The following is a 16,299-nucleotide window of genomic DNA, read 5'->3' as shown; positions in this document are numbered from 1 at the left end:
ATAAGTGAATAATATTGGAAAACATAAAAAGAAAAAATTTTAACAATTGAACGAGTTTAACAATAAAGTAGGGACCAGCAGGTGGTGTGGTGGTTAAAGGCACTGGATTCCCACATGGCCCACCATGATTCAAATCCTGGACCTGATGGCTTGCTCTCTCACTGCCCCCACCCCGTCTGATCAAACTGAAAAATAAAAATAATAGTAATAAAAATAAAGTTAAGCAAAATAATTTAAAAAAAACAATAAGTAAACACCGTAAGATAGCACTTTCGTAGTAAAAATTTAAATAAAAATATTATTTTAAATAACGTGGAATTTATACACATTGTATTTTTCTTATAATACATATAACATTCCTAAATCTTCTCTAAATAAATCTAGTCAAACCTCAGCCAAGTTTCAGGAATGCTTTTATTCGTCAGTTGTGGCAGTATTACAAGGCCACCTGTATGGCACTTCATCTGAGCAGTAAAAGCAAAACACAATGCTTCAGTATTTCATACTTAAATACCCACCTCAACTATACTTCAACTATCCTCTCAAGACATACAGAAAACAAGGGAGAAAGTTCTCAGAAACAGGCAGCTGTGTGTGGCTCTAACCTGGTTCGGCTGCACGCGGCTCTCCGCAGTTCTTGTATTAGCTGACCAGTACATTCCGGCTCCTTACTGGCCGCCTGCAGTAAAGCTTTCCTAAACGAATGCCGGCATTTCTTTTGACGAGATTCTGCCCGCTCCAGGCGGCAGAGGTGCTTATATTTCTGCTGAAAGTAAGTGCAAAGTTGGGTCACCCTGGAGCTCCTGCTCTCCGTATCATCATCATCTGACCTAGAAAGTGTAGGAGAGAAAGGAAAAGCTGATTACACCTTAGGCTTATTTCAGAAGGAAGAAAAGAGAGTAAGGAAGGATGGTTGGATGCACCAGCTTAAAACTTTCACCTCATGTGAGCACAAACTTACAAGATGCGAGAGAATTCCAGTAGAAATGAAAATAAGTACAATATTTCAACAATAAGCAGGGTGGCAGAAAGAGTCCAGTGGTTTAAGAAGCTTATTAACCTTTGGGCTGGCCCCATGGTCTAGTAGTTAAGGAAGGTGGTTCCCATATAACCACCTCCAGTTCAAATCCCAGCCCTTGGGACCAGCAGTTAGTATAATGGCTATGTCACTGAACTCCCATGTAGTTGACCGTGGTTCGAGTCCTGGACCTGGTGGCTTAAACTCACACCGGGCACCATGTGTGTGCATGCCCAAGATCCTGAGAGGAGAATGGAGGAGAAGGGATTGCGGTGTGGCCATCCCCTCAGGGGGTGATTTCTCATTTTCTGTCTCTCTGGCGAGTGCACGTGCCCTATAGCAAAAACTTCTCAAAACAAAACAAAACAAAACAAAACAAAAAAAACGAGCCCTTATGGACTGAAAGCATGCCTGGCACCTGTGCATGTGTGCTTCAAATTCCAGTAGAATGAAGAAATAGAAAAACTATCGTGATGTGATTACATTCCCCTGGGGGGTGGGAGATTCTCTCTCTTTTTGTATCTCTCTGGCGAGTGCACATGCTCTCTGGCAATTTATTTAAAAAAATTAAAAAAAAAAAAAAAAAGGCAGCAGTTTAAGCTTCTTAACATGTCATGATTAGACACTTACTATACCAGTCTTCTAAATTTTAAGTGATTAGGGGTTCTTGGGGAGAAAATAATTTCTTTAACTTTACATACCATAACATCTAAGTAAATGGCATGGCAGTTATGAGGAAATACACAGTGTAATTTCATACAAGGCCGTGCCAGAAATAGAGCTGTGAACTCTAATAGCACATTACCTGAGAGCTACCTTTTCTTGCTAAGCATTTAAAGAATTCTGATTGTAGGAATCACATTGATTCTACAGTACTTTTTTTTTTTTTTATGAGTTTTGCTATAGGACGCATGCGCTCACTGGCGAGACAGAAAGAGAAAATAAAAAGCAAGAAATCACCCTGGGGGGGGTGGGGGGGTGGCCACACATCAATTCCTTCTCCTCCATTCTCCTCTTGGGAATTTGGGCACACACAAATGTGCACCTGGCATGAGTTTCAAGTTGCCATGTCCAGAACTTGAACCATAGTCAGCCACGTTGGAGTCCAGCATCTTAACCACTATGCCACCTGCTGGCCCCCTACAGTATTTTTAAAAACTATGGCAGTATACAGTGCAGTGACTCCAGTATTCCACAGACCAGTGATTACGTACAGGTCTTCCCACCCTATGCTAATAAGACCAACTGCGGATCCCTGCTGAGAGGAAGGGACGAAGAAAGAGTGCCATGGGTAGTTAGTAATTCTACCTCCAGCAAGGTTAAAGGACCACTTCTCTATTGTACAAATGTGATCTCACTTTTTACTATTAACAATAATGGATACTTGGGCCAGCAGATAACATGGAGCTTAAAGGCACTGGCCTCCCACATGATCAACCATGATTTAAGCCACGGACCTGGAGGCTTGCTTTCTCATTTTCGCTCTCCCTTTCTATTTCTGTCTCTTTCTAATGAACACACGTTCCCTGTAACAAATTTTAAAATAATAAAATTAAATTAAAAAAAATTTTTTTTGAGAGACAGGTTTTTGCTATAGGGCACGTGCACTCGCCAGACAGAGAGACATAGAGACAGAAAGCGAGAAATCACCCCCCAGGGGGATGGTCACGCCACAATCCCTTCTCCTCCATTCTCCTCTCGGGATCTTGGGCACGCACGTACACGCGCCCGGCGTGAGTTTAAGCCACTGGGTCCGGGACTCGAACCGCGGTCGACTATGTGGGAGTCCAGCGACATAGCCCTTACACTAACTGCTGGTCCCAAATTCTAAATTCTTAAAAATAAAAAGAATAATGCATACTAGACTTGAAAAGTTACCCATGTAATTTTATCATTCTTTCTCTTACATCATTACATAAGTAAATACCACAGATGGCACCAAAGATGTATTATATTACTAAAACCATTGCTTGACTTCCTTTTTAATAAGAATTATTTATTGGGACCAGCAGTTGTGTAATGGTTATGTCACTGGACTCCCATGTAGTCGACTGCAGTTCAAGTTCCGTACCCGGTGGTGTAAACTCACACTGGGCACTTGTGAGTGTGTGCCCAAGATCCCGAGAGGGGAATGGAGGAGAAGAGACTGCAGAGTGGCCATCCACTGGGGGGCAATTTCTCACTTTCCCCCCTCTCTCTGTCTTTCTGGCAAGTGCACGCAACCTATATTGGAAACTTCTCCGAAAAAAAGAAAATTATTTATTTAACTTTATTTACTATTGTTATTATTATTTAATTTGCTAGACGGCACATGTGCTCACCAGAGAGAGAAAGAGAGAAAGTGAGAAAGCAAGCTGCAGGTACAGAGCTCAGTGGCTGGCCATGTGGGAGTCCAGCACCTTAACCCCCCAATGGCCCTTGACTTCTCTTCTTTCGTGGATTACTTACCTTTCCTTCACAATAGCCTATCATAGGTTCTACAGACTTTGGTTTAGTGTCACTCCTAAGAAGCATTTTCTCTTCAGTAAAGTTTCTACTACAGATATACAGATTGAAGAATCTGACTTCAGTTTTCTCATTTATCTAAAATGCAACACTTACTGTGAGTTTATTAGGCTGATCACTATAGAGAAGAGCCAGTCTCAAGTAGTTTACAATGCAATTTAGCGGAGATAAACACACCCCCAAAGTTACACAATTCAAAAGAAGATCAATTAAAAACTAAAGTGGTGGGACAAACAGAAGAACAATGATTTAAATATCGGACCAAATTTTTAAAAATCTAGAAGCATTTACAGTCTTAGAGTCTTATGACCTACACTAGATCTCCTGAGTAAGACTCTCTAGTGGGTGGGGCCAGGAATCTTGATTTCGAATTATTCTCCAAAGTCTCATAGCAGGTCTGTACTTGGGAGTTCTAGTAGAGCGAGTGGGTGCTTTCAGAAAAAAAGGAGAACAAGAACCCTAAGAGAGATATGGACAAAATGCTGTTAGGGTTCTCCATAAAGACCACCTGGAGAAAGCCTTGTAGCAGCGATGGCAACAGAACTGCGCCCTGAAGAAAGGGTAGGATTGAAGATAAGGGAAAAAGGGTGTCTCCCAAGAATAAAATAATATAAGCCCAGATACAGCGGTACACAGGACAATGAACAAGAAGTCGGAGGAAGCTTAAGCACAAGTATGAAAGTATACATATGCGGGGGAGTGATGTAGATGAGTTAAATTTTCTAGCCTTAAATGCAAGATTACAGTTTAACCTTTAAAATTTCTTTGTTTCTTCCATGAGCAAGGGAAACAGAGACACAGAGAGGGGGGCACTCCCAACAAGGTTTTCACACTGCAATTCTCTCCCCAGCCTCAGTCAGGCCAGATCATGGGCACACACATGCAGGCCCATGTGTACAAGGAGACTATGAGATGTGAACCCAGAACCTTCCCACAAGGGCTCAGCATCACAGAGCGCTGGATTACTGTTATGCCACCATGGCTGGTCAAGAATTGAACCTTTGTTCTATAGATAATGAAGAACCTCTAAAATTTTTTAAGAAAATGAACACAGAGTGTGTGTATGTACATATGCAAAATCTTGAGAAGAGAATGGAGGAGGAGGTTTTCCAGCAGCCATCTCCCTAGGGGGTGATTCTCTCCTTCCGGCTCTTCATCTCTCTCTGACAAGCCCATGCACCCTGTAGTAAACTAAAAGAAACAAAAACTTTTTTTTAAGAAAATGAATAATAGGCCAGCCATGATGGTTAAGGCAGCTCGATCTCACATGGCTAACTGCATGGTTTGACTCTTAATGGTTTGAGAAACACACTGGGCACATATTGGTGCATGCCCAAAAGTCTTGGGAGGAAGATAGAGAGAAGGTATTGCATCCCCTCGGGGGATGATTTCACATTTCACATTGGCAGGTGTGCCTATTGTAAAGTAAAAGAAAAAAAATAAAAGGAGAAGAAGGGTAACAATAATAAAGGTGTGTATGAGAAATATTATAGCCAACAGACAGAATAAACAGAGGAAGAGACAGAAGAGGGCAGTTAGAAAACTACGAGGCTCTAGGTCGGAGGTAACAAGGATCCACAATGAAGGTAGTGCAGCAAGCATGGAGAATCCGAAAGGTAATCTGCACGCGTGAAGACCAACGATATCAGCTGGGCAAGGGGGGTGGAAAGGACAAAAGGGAACTAAGCACATTCCCTTAGTGAAGACTAAGGAGAGATATTGCCATTTTTAAGACAGGGAATAGGAATGAGTACAGTTTGGGGGCAGAAAATAAACTCTCTTTCAGACGATTGAAATTTAAATTACAGACGCATCAAGAGGAGTGGTACAAAATTCATTAGAAGTGATGGGTACCAGCAGATGGTGTAATGGTTATGTCGCCGGACTCCCACATAGCCGATCATGGTTGGAGTCCTGTACGCGGTGACCTAAAACTCACGCAGGGCACCTGTGTGTGTGTGTGCCCAAAATTCCAAGAGGGGAATGGAGAAAAAGGGATTGCAGTGTGGCCATTCCCCCTGGAGGGGAGATTCTTCGTTTTTTTGTTTTTCTTTTTTTTTTTTGAGAGGTTCTCGCTATAGGGCGCATGCGCTCGCCAGACAGAGAGAGACAAAGAGACAGAAAGCGAGAAATCAGCCCCCAGGAGGGATGGTCACGCTGCAATCCCTTCTCCTCCATTCTCCTCTCGGGATCTTGGGCACGCACGCACACACGCCTGGCATGAGTTTTAAGCCACCAACCAGGTCCAGTACACGGTCAACTACATGGGAGTTCAGCGACATAGCCATTACGCTAACTGCTGGTTCCCCATTTTTTGTCTTTCTGGCAAGCATATACACCCTATAGCAAAATCTCTCTCTCTTAAAAAAAAAAAAAAAAAAAAAAAAAGAGAGAGAGAGAGAGAAAAGAAATTATAAACTAGAAAGAAATGATTCAGACTTTAGTCAAAAACTTAACAACTGAAAGACATGAATGACTAAAAGTAAAAAGCTATAGACAATGAAAAGAACAACGTTTGAAGATCATTATCATGAAAGTGACTCCTTTGGAAACTGGATATGAAGGATAAGAAAGTCAGTAATGGGTCAGCAGATGGCGTCGAGGTGAAGGCACCGAACTCACACATGGTCCACCACAGTTTGAGCCCCGAACCTGGTGGCTTAAAAACCATGCTGGGCACAAGTGCATGCATGTGTGCTTCAAAATCCAAAAGGAGAACAGAGGAAAAGGGACTGCAGTGTGGCCATTCCTCCTAAGGGATGATTTCTTACCATTTCTCTGTCTCTCTCTGTCAAGTTCACTCACCCTATGGCAAATATTTTTTTTAAAAAGTGTGGGGTGGGGGGTGGTGGCGCCGTAACAACTCAATGGCTTCAAATCTGCACAACTAGAATATAAGTGCCGTGGTAGAAAAAGAAAATGTGGAGAAACAATAGGCCCCACAGGGACAGTAAAGCTTGGTACATAACCACATACCTACACTGTTCCTTGAAAGGACTGTTCCTGGGGCCGGCAGGTGGCATGGTGGTTAAGGGTGCTGGATTCACACATGGTCAACCACAGTTCAAGTCCCGGACCTGGCAGCTTGCTTTCTTGCTCTCTCTCTCTCACTCTTATTTTGTCCCTCTCTGGTCAAATTTAAATAAATAAATAAAGTTCAATAAAATAATTTTTAAACTATATATTTATTAAAATAAATTTTTTTTTTTAATTTTAATTTGACTACAGAGGCACAGAGTGTGTGTGTGTGTGTGTGAGCAAGAGAGAGAAAGAGTAAGTGAGAAAGCAAGCTGCCAGGTCCAGAACTCAACTGGTCGGCCGTAAGGGAGTCCAGTGCCCTCAACCACCACACCACCTACTGGCCCCTAAATAAAATTCTTAAGAAAAACAGGGCTCAGTTCCTATAGGACAGATAGACTAGACAGCACTTCTCAAGTTCACTGTGCAAAGTTGCACTTGGATGCTGAGGCATTTTACATGATTATTATAAAAGTCTGCATAGCTTATTCCTAACTTCTACACTCACCTCATCACAGTAACAAGCCATTTGCAGACTGGCATAGTCCACAGACCCTCCCTGGCACAGACCTAAAGGAGAAAATCTCCAAGATACTTCCCACTTCCCAGATCATGACATTAAAATGTCACAGCTGGTTACTGCGGAAGAGAAAGTCCAGGAGCCCATCCTTTGCCAGCAGTGACAGGACCTGGCATCCAGTGCACACTCAACCTGAGCTAGCTTTCTTCCTTCTTTAACCTTCCCCATTGTAAAAACAAAGACATAGCTGCCTGCCTACCTCCCAAAGCTATGAAGAAAATGAAAAGGACTCCTGTAAAATCACAATGTAAGTACAGGTATTATTATTACTAAACTGCTCCTAGTTACTCCAAGTACAGAGCAGCAAATTCCAAACCTGATATTCTAAGACTCCAGGCTTATCTGTAATCTCATAGTATGACATGAAATTCCCCAAATGAAATCCATTTTAATTTACTTTGTTAAAATATCAAAAGTTAGGCCAGCCTGTGGTATGGTGGTGGGAGCAGCTGGGTCCTCTATGACCAACTGCATGGTTCGAGGCCTGCAGCTGGTGGCTTGAAAAAGCATACCAGGTGCGTGTATGTGTGTGCCCAAAATCCCAAAAGGAGAACAGAGGAGAGGGGACTACAGTGTGGTCATCTCCCAGGGTGGTGCTTTCTTACCTCTCCACTCTAGCAAGCACACTCACCCTACAGCAAATTAAAACAGGAAGAAAAGAAAATCAAAACAGTAAAAAGGTATCTATCACCTCTGATTAAAAACAGGGGAAGCAGAAAGGGGTATACATATTAAGAAAAATAATTTAATTTCAGAAAGGCTAAATTTAAAGTACTGATAGAATATTCAATAAGAAGTATCTAACAAGCAGGTCAAACTCAAAAGAATGGCCAGCCATGGGACCAGTAGTTAGCGTAATGGCTATGTCGCTGAACTCCCATGTAACCGACCACGGTTTGAGTCCCAAACCCAATGGCTTAAACTCACGCTGGGCACGTGTGTGTGCGTGCCCAAGATCCCGAGAGAAGAATGGAGGAGAAGTGATTGTGGTGTGCCCATCCTCTCTGTGGAGGTGATTTCCTGCTTTCTGTCTCTCTGTCTTTCTCTTTCTGGTGAGTGCATGCATCCTATAGCAAAAATCTCTCCAAAAAGAAAAAAAAAAAAAAAGAATGGCCAGCCATGACAAAAAGATTCAGGAGTCACTCACATAAAGCTAATAGGTGAGGGACCAGCAGATGGTGTAATGGTTACGTTGCTGGACTCCCACATAGTCCACTACAGTTCGAGTCCAGGACCCAGTGGCTTAAAACTCCCACCAGATGCTTGTGTGTGGATGCTGCATGCCTGAGTGCCCAAAATCCCAAGAAAGTGGAGGAAAAGGAATTGAGGCGTGCCCAACCCCCATGAGGAGTGACTTCTCGCTTTCCGTCTCTCTCTTTCTCTTTCTCTCTGGTGAATGCACAAGCCTTATTGCAAAAATCTCTCTCCCTAAAAATAATAATGATAATAATAATAATAGGTGAAATAAAAATAAAGGAATGAAATATGACAATATGGTAGTTCAGATACTATACAAGAACCTGTCACTGTAAAGCAACCATGTACCACATGAAATACACTTATGGATTCCTCAAAGGAATTAGAGGGAATCTTCCCCAAACCGCTTTGTCAAAAACTAAACAGGACTAGCCCTGTTGTCTAGTGGTTAATGAAGCTAGATTTCATATGACCAGCCACGGTTTAAATCCTGGCCTCAGCAGCTGCTTGAAAAACACACCAGAGTCATACGCGTGCATGCGCACCCCAAGTACCAACTGGAAGGAGAAATGGAGAAGTGATTATAGCAAGACTGCGCTTTACAGAGGGATGCTCTTTCCCTCTCTGTCTCTCCTCTACTCTCTGGTGAGTGCACACACTCTCTTGCAATTAAAAAATAACCATGATAATAGGAAAAAACTGAGGACTGAAACTAAAGTAGTAGGCAAGGAGCAAAATGGGCTGCTGGGACACTTGTCATAAAGCCTCATCCTAACAAAATGAAGTATCTACACCTGAGATTTGAGGACATACCAGGGCCTACAAAACCAAAGATTATCATGCCAAAAGGACGTAAACCACTTTGTGTGACAAGAAGAAAATACACAATAAATGACAGATTTAGATGTACATGGAGCCCAAAGGTTAGAACTACACGGAATATTCAATAGTTATGTATGAAATGTGTAAAAGATAGATTCACAAAGAAAGCAAAACTAACAAGAGTGATCGGGTAGATCTGAAAAGGAAATAAATAAGATTTCTATAAATAGAGAGCCAGCAGGTGGCGTGGTGGTTAAGGGCACTGGACTCCCACATGGCTGACTGCGGTTCACATCTAGACCTAGTGGCTTGGTTTCTTTCTCTCTCTCCCCCTCTGGTCAAATTAAAATAAATAAATAAAGTTAAATAAAATCTTTTTAAGAAAAAAAAAACTTCAGTAAATAAAGTATTATTTTAACCCAAAATTCCATGGATATTTTACCCCAAATAAAAACAAGGGGGCAATAATGCCTATCTTCACCATTTCTGTTCAATATTTACTGAAGTTCTTCATCAGTGCAGAAAGGCCAGAAAGAGTAATAAAAGGCACAAATTAGAAGGAAAGAAGTCAAACTATCATTATTCATAAATGACATGATTCTTTGTAAAAAAAAAAATCATAAAGAAGCTACCCTAAAAATCTAGAAGTAATAAGTAAATTTATCAAAAATGTGGTATATATTGAGGACTAACGATCTAACACAAAGTTATTTTCTACATATAAGTAGCAAACGAAAAATTAAATTGTTTTTAAAAATTCAGTATAGAGCCAGCCAGGTGGCAGGTGGTTAAGGTGACTGGACCCCACATGGCCAAGTCCTGGACCTGGTGGCTTGAGAAATACACTGGATGCATGTGCTGTGTGCCCAGAGTTCCAAGAGTAGGAGGAAGGAGAAGAGACTAGGATGTGCGCATTCCCCCTGGGGGATGATTTCTCACTTTCCTCTCCCTGTCCTTCTCCAGCAAGCACAAAGCACATGCACCATAGAGCAAACTAAAACACATTTACAACAGTATCGAAAGCAAAACAACTCAAGAAAAATCCAATGAAATATGTGTAAAACTTTCATACCAAAAATTAAACACTACTGAAAAGAATGATAAAAGACTGGTATTCCATATTCAAGAAATAGACTTAATATTGTGAAAATGCCAATTGTTTTGGGGCAACAGGTGACACAGTGGTTAAGGTGCTGGACTCTCACATAGCCAACTGCGGTTTGAGTCCTGGACCTGGTGGCTTGAGGGTCACATCGGGCACCTGTACATGGGTGCCCAAAATCCCTGGAGGAAAATGGAGAAGAGGGGATTTTTGCCATGGTCATCCCCCGGGGCGGGGGGGATTCTCACTTTCCCTCTTACTGTTGCTTTCTTTCCAGCAAGCACATGCACCCTGTGGCAAAAAAATTAAAAATAAATAAATACATAGATGAATAAATGACACTTTAAAAAATGCAAACACTTCACAAATTGATCTATAATAAAAATCACAATCAAGAGGCTGGTAGGTGGTGTGGTGGTTAAGGCTCTGGACTCCCACATGGCTAACCATAGTATGAGTCTTGGAACTGGCGGTTTGTTTTTTCACTTTCCCTTTCTCTCTCTCTCTGGTCAAATTAAATAATAGTAGTAATAACAACAACAAATAAATTCATTTAAAATTCCAAAATTACCAGAGTCTCATTTGTACAAAATGACAATTTGATCCTAAAATTTTTGTGAAAATGCAAAGTACTCAGAATAGTCAAAATCACTGTGAAAAAGAACTAAGTTCAAACCACTAATTTTCTAAATTTATTCTATAACCACAGTAATTAATGAAAGCCACACGGCTGACCAACGACAGATTCGAATCCCTGGCCTGGTCAATCTGAAGTATGCAGGGCACAGGTGTGCACCCAAGTCCTGACAAGTTAGAAGACTAGAGTAGATGACCATGGAGAGATGAGACTCTGCTGAAGTGCCTCTGTCTCACATACACACTTTCCAGCATGGTAAAATGAAATGAACTTGAAAAGAAAAGAAAAAAAAAAAAAAAAGACACATGGCAAGCTCTATGGTGTGGAGATAATACGCTACTCAAGAAAAAACAGATTTTAGAACTAGCAGATGGTGTAATGGTTACATTGCTCAAATACCATCAAATCCCGGGCCTGGCGACTGAAGCCTGATGCTGGGCATGTGTGCATGTGTGCCCAAGATCCCTAGAGGAGAAGGGACTGCGGTGTGTCCATCCCTCCAGGGAGGGTGACTTCTCACTTTCTGTCTCTCTGTTTCTCTGGTGAGTGCACCTGCCCCATAGCAAAAATCTCTCTTAAAAAAATGAAAAGAAAAATTAGATCCCACATGGTGACTACAGTTTGAATCCACAGCCCAGTCAGCGTGAAATATGCTGGGCAAGCACATGAAACTCGGCAGTTTAAAATACAGGACAGCCCAGCCTCACGGCATGGTCAGCAGTCAGTAGCAAACTAAACAGCAATGCAGGAAGTCACACAGTTGACCATGGATTCACATCCCTGTGTCAGTTTGAAAACATATCAAGAGCATGGATAAGATCCTGTCAAGGGTGCTTCTCTCTTGCGTGTGCATGTGTGCACATACACACATTCTCGATTATAAATAAAATAAATGAATATTAAAAATAAACAAAATACAGGAAGGGGTTCCTATGAGAGAACAGAGAGGCAGATACAGGTGTTGAGCCATAGGCATCAAAGGATGATAAACCAGGGCCAGCAGGTGGCATGGTGGTTAAGGCAATGGACACTCTCAAATGGCCAATCATGGTTTAAGTCCCAAAACTGGTGGCTTGCTTTCTCACTTTCGCTCTCTCTCTCTGTCTCTTTCTGGTCAAGTTAAAATAAAAGAATGAATAAATAATTCTTTTTGCTTTTTAAAGAATTCTACTTGACTTTATTTATTGTTATTATTATTATTTTCCAGTTTGAGAGAAAGGCAGAGAGAGATGGAAAGTGAGAAAGCAAGTCACCAGGTCCAGGACTTGAATTGCAGTCGGCCATGTGGGAGTCCAGCACCTTTAAACATCACATCACCTGCTGGCCCCTAAATAAATCTTTATTTAAAAAAAAAATGGATGATAAGCTAATCCAATCCCAGGTTCTCCCAACAGAAAAAAACGCATACCCCATGGCAGGAGCATAGAGACCAGCAAGGATATGCTGAATGAATGAAAGAATGAAGAGAACAGAATGAAAGAGGAAAGATTAAAATGATAGAAGGGCAAGAAGTAAAAGGAGAAAAATAAGACTGAAGGAAAAGCAGAGTATCACAGCAGGGAAAGAAGCAGCAAATTAGCCAAAGTGGCCAAGAAAGTAAAATGCAACAATGATAAAGATAAAATAAGTATGGTCACAAGTCTAAAACAATGGAAGAAGTATTTTTATGACTCTGCAAGAAGAGAAAGCAGAAAAAGAATACACATTACTCTCCTTCTATGGGAAATACTCCCAATACTGACATTCAGCTTATCAGAGAATTAAACTGGGAATTATAACCACCATTTATTCATTCTTCCTCCTGTACTAGATATTTGGCTCAGCATTTACTTAAGTTAACTCATTTATAGAAATTTGTAAAATTAACCCCAAATACCCCAAGTTGGTAAGCTGATATGAATACTACGCTTTGGGAGCATGACTGACAGTATCTGTAACTAAGAATGTTTAAGCTCAATGAGCTCTATTGTACACTAACTGAAAGAAAGAATATGCTAATGGTAATAAAAAGGCAGTCTTGAATGACATATCGAATGAAATTTCAAAGTAAGGGGAAAAAAGTGTAGCATTCTCCAACACCATCCAGGGGAGAAGTGAGGCAGGAATACAGCTGCGGAGGGGTGGTACCTGCCACAGCAGCACTCTACTTACCCAGGGATTCAGTTACCTGCAGTCAACTGTAGTCTGAAAATATGAGGTGGAAAATCCCACAAATAAGCAATTCATAAGTTTAAAACTGTATGCTGTTCTGAGCAACATAATGAAATTTCGCACCATCTGCTCTATCCTGTCCAGGAAGTTAATCATCTCTTTGTCTAGCATACTGCATATACCACCCACATGCTAGTCACTTAGTAGCCATCATGGTTATTATCAGATTGACAGACCACAGGAAGGACGGGTACGGTACAATGAGATATTTTGAGAGATACCAGAACACATAACTTTTGTTACAGAATATTATTCTGATTAGTCTAGTCTATTCTTGGTTATTGTTGCTCATCTCTTACTGCACCTAACTTACAACATATTATAAACATTATCATAGGTATGTATACATAGGAAAAACATAATATGCAGAGGGTTCTGGACTATCTATAGTTTTAAGCATCTGCTGGTGTTGTGGTATGTATCTCCCGTGGATAAAAGAGAACAATTTTTAAAAAATGTTGCCAGTAGGTGTGTGTGCTTGCTGGAGAGATACAAAGAGGGTAAGTGAGAAAGCCATCCACCCACCCCCCACCCCCACCCCCCGCCACGGGGCATCACACTACCATCCTCCTCCATTTCTCCCTCTTTTCAGGATTTTGGGCACACACACACACACACACATACACCCCTCACCTGTTTTTCAAGACTACAGTTCTAGGACTCAAAAACTGCAATTGGCCACGTGAGACCCAGTCACCAGGCCATAGCTGACCTTTTATTATAATTTAATGACACTAGCCATTAATAAAAGTCCACTTAATTCTTCTTGCTCTAATTTCATGCCCAAATCAGTTTTTGATTATAATTTGCTTCCCAGGTAGTTTCGTTCAGTGACTATAAGCGCTAATTATTATATTTCTCACCATAAACTGGCATTTTTGCTAACAGATGAGTCAGCCTCTAGAAAAATCAGTTCCTTAAGCCTAATCACCTTTGGGTATACTAACAAATCACATTTTTAATCCTATAAATTCAAAATGTATACCTAGATTGTATGTCTATATAATGATACTATGAGCTTTTTTGGGGGTAAGAATTATTTTATTTAACTTTGTCTATCTGTCTGTCTGTCTGTCTCTCTCTCTCTCTCTTTCTTTCAATTTGACCATAGAGGGACAGAGTGAGAAAGAGGGAAGAAGGGAAAGTGAGAAAAGAAGCCACCAGGTCTGGGACTTGAACTGCAGTTGGCCAGGTGAGAGTCCAGCACCCTTAACCACCACGCCACCTGCCAGCCCCAATACTATGAATTTCCAGAGTTGGCCTGGTGCAGATGGCTGGTCTCCCCTCTATCTCGAGTCTGTTTAAACCACAATCTTTTAAATAAATAATTAGCTGAGTCAGGGAATCAGCAGTTAGCATAATGGCTATGTCACTGGACTCCCACGTAGTCGACCGCGGTTTGTGTCCTGAACCCGGTGGCTTAAAACTCACGCCGGGCGCATGTGCATGGGTGCCCAAGATCCCAAGAGGAGAACGGAGGAGAAGAGATTGCGGCATGACCATCCCCCTGGGGGGTGATTTTTCGCTTTCTGTCTCTCTGTCTGTCTGGTGAGCGCATGCGCCCTATAGTGAAAAAAAAACTCAATAAATAAATAAATAATTAGCTGAGTCTGAGTTATGCTTTGGCACCACAGACAAGGTTCTGTTTTGTTATTGTCACTGAATGATCCGATAATGCTAAAGCAACCTACTGAGAGAAGAGTGGCATTCTCATTGTCATTGAAGGCATGTACAGTAATCCTCCCCAGCCCTTAGAGAAATACTTGCTTTCCTAAGGCACTGAAAAGAGCTATCAGTATACCTGAATAGCTTTCTGATAAGGTTGGAACAAAGAATCCAATAAGAAGATTTATCTTTAAAAATATTTTAGGGAATAGTAGATGGTGTAGTGGTTAGGGTGCTGGACTCCCACCTGGCTGACTGTGGTTCGAGTACTGGACCGGATGATTTGAAAATCACTTAGGACACGTGTGCATGTATGCCCAATATCCTGAGAGGAGACTAGAGGAAAAGGGACTGTGGTGTGGTCTGGGGGATGATTTCTGCCTCTCCCTCTGTTTCTGTCTCTCTCTGACGAGCACATGTGCCCTATGGAAAAAAACCTTTAAAAAAAATTTTTTAACAGCAGAAATATTAAAGAACGAATCAATCTTACAGAAGATAGAAGTCAACTGAAAAGCACTATTTCTTTTTTTTATTTTTAAAGAGGTTTTTGCTATAGGGCACATGCGCTCACCAGAAAGACAGAGAGAGACAGAGAGACAGAAAGTGAGAAATCACTCCCCAGGGGGGATGGCCATGCCGCAATCCCTTCTCCTCCATTCTCCTCTCAGGATCTTGGGCACGCACGTACATGCGCATGGCATGAGATTAAGCCACTAGATACCGGACTCGAACCCCGGTTGACTACTTGAGAGTCCAGCAACATAGCCATTACGCCAACTGCAGGTCCCGAAAAGCACTATTTCTAGCTCCTGTGGGGACAAGGTCAATAAGGAAAAACAAGACCATGGAACTCCAAGGAGCCTCCACATGACCAAAGATAAGTTCTTTTTATTTTTTAAACTTATTTATCATCATCATTATTATTTTTAATTTGTTTATTAAGCACGAGTGCTCACCAGAGACAGAGAGAGACACGGAGAGGGAAAGTGAGAAAGCAAGCCTCCAGGTCCAGGACTCGAACCACTCACTGTTGAGCCATGTGGGAGTCTAGTGTCTTAGCCACCATGCCACCTGCTGGCCCTCAAAGACAAGTTATTTAACCTCTATGAGCCATGTACTCATCTTCCATAAAACAAGAAAATTAGATCTGATCACCTCCAAGGTCCCTTTCCATTCTAAATTCAATTATGACTGGTTCCTTCAGTGTTACATGAAAAGCTAAAGAAACAAACTTACCAAGCAAACTGAGTATTTTTGTTCAAACAATATAGCACATTTCTTCCCAAGTAGAATATTTTTTACTTTATTACAATAAAACTAGAATCAATATAATAAAAACATCAGCATATACAAGAAAATCAATTTGCTACAGTAGTAATTTAAGAATAAAAACAAAAAGGGAGACTTACATGTGTCTTTCATATCTGAGGGTTTCTCGGATGGACCATGCAACCTGGTACGGCGAGGCCTGCTCTGAGTCCTCTGGTTCCTCTCCACTCTCTTCGGACCAGTCCAACCCTGGGACAGATAGAGAACATCACCAA

General features: G+C 41.4%; 1 protein-coding gene across 1 annotated transcript in view; it reads right to left on the bottom strand.

The window, feature by feature from the left end:
- INO80D (INO80 complex subunit D) overlaps positions 1 to 16,299 on the bottom strand; it is a 66,020-nt gene that overhangs the window by 29,848 nt on the left and 19,873 nt on the right. The window contains exons 4-5 of the mRNA XM_027768424.1: positions 16,165 to 16,273; positions 606 to 830 (exon numbers count right to left, since the gene is read on the bottom strand). Coding sequence (XP_027624225.1) covers positions 606 to 830; positions 16,165 to 16,273 — 334 coding nt within the window. The remainder of the gene's footprint in view (positions 1 to 605; positions 831 to 16,164; positions 16,274 to 16,299) is intronic.

Source organism: Tupaia chinensis, unplaced genomic scaffold (genome assembly GCF_000334495.1).
Source record: "Tupaia chinensis unplaced genomic scaffold, TupChi_1.0 Scaffold000076_1, whole genome shotgun sequence".
NCBI classification, from domain to species: Eukaryota; Metazoa; Chordata; class Mammalia; order Scandentia; family Tupaiidae; genus Tupaia; species Tupaia belangeri.
Note: the sequence above shows the minus strand (reverse complement) of the source record. Positions and strands in the feature narration are given on the sequence as shown.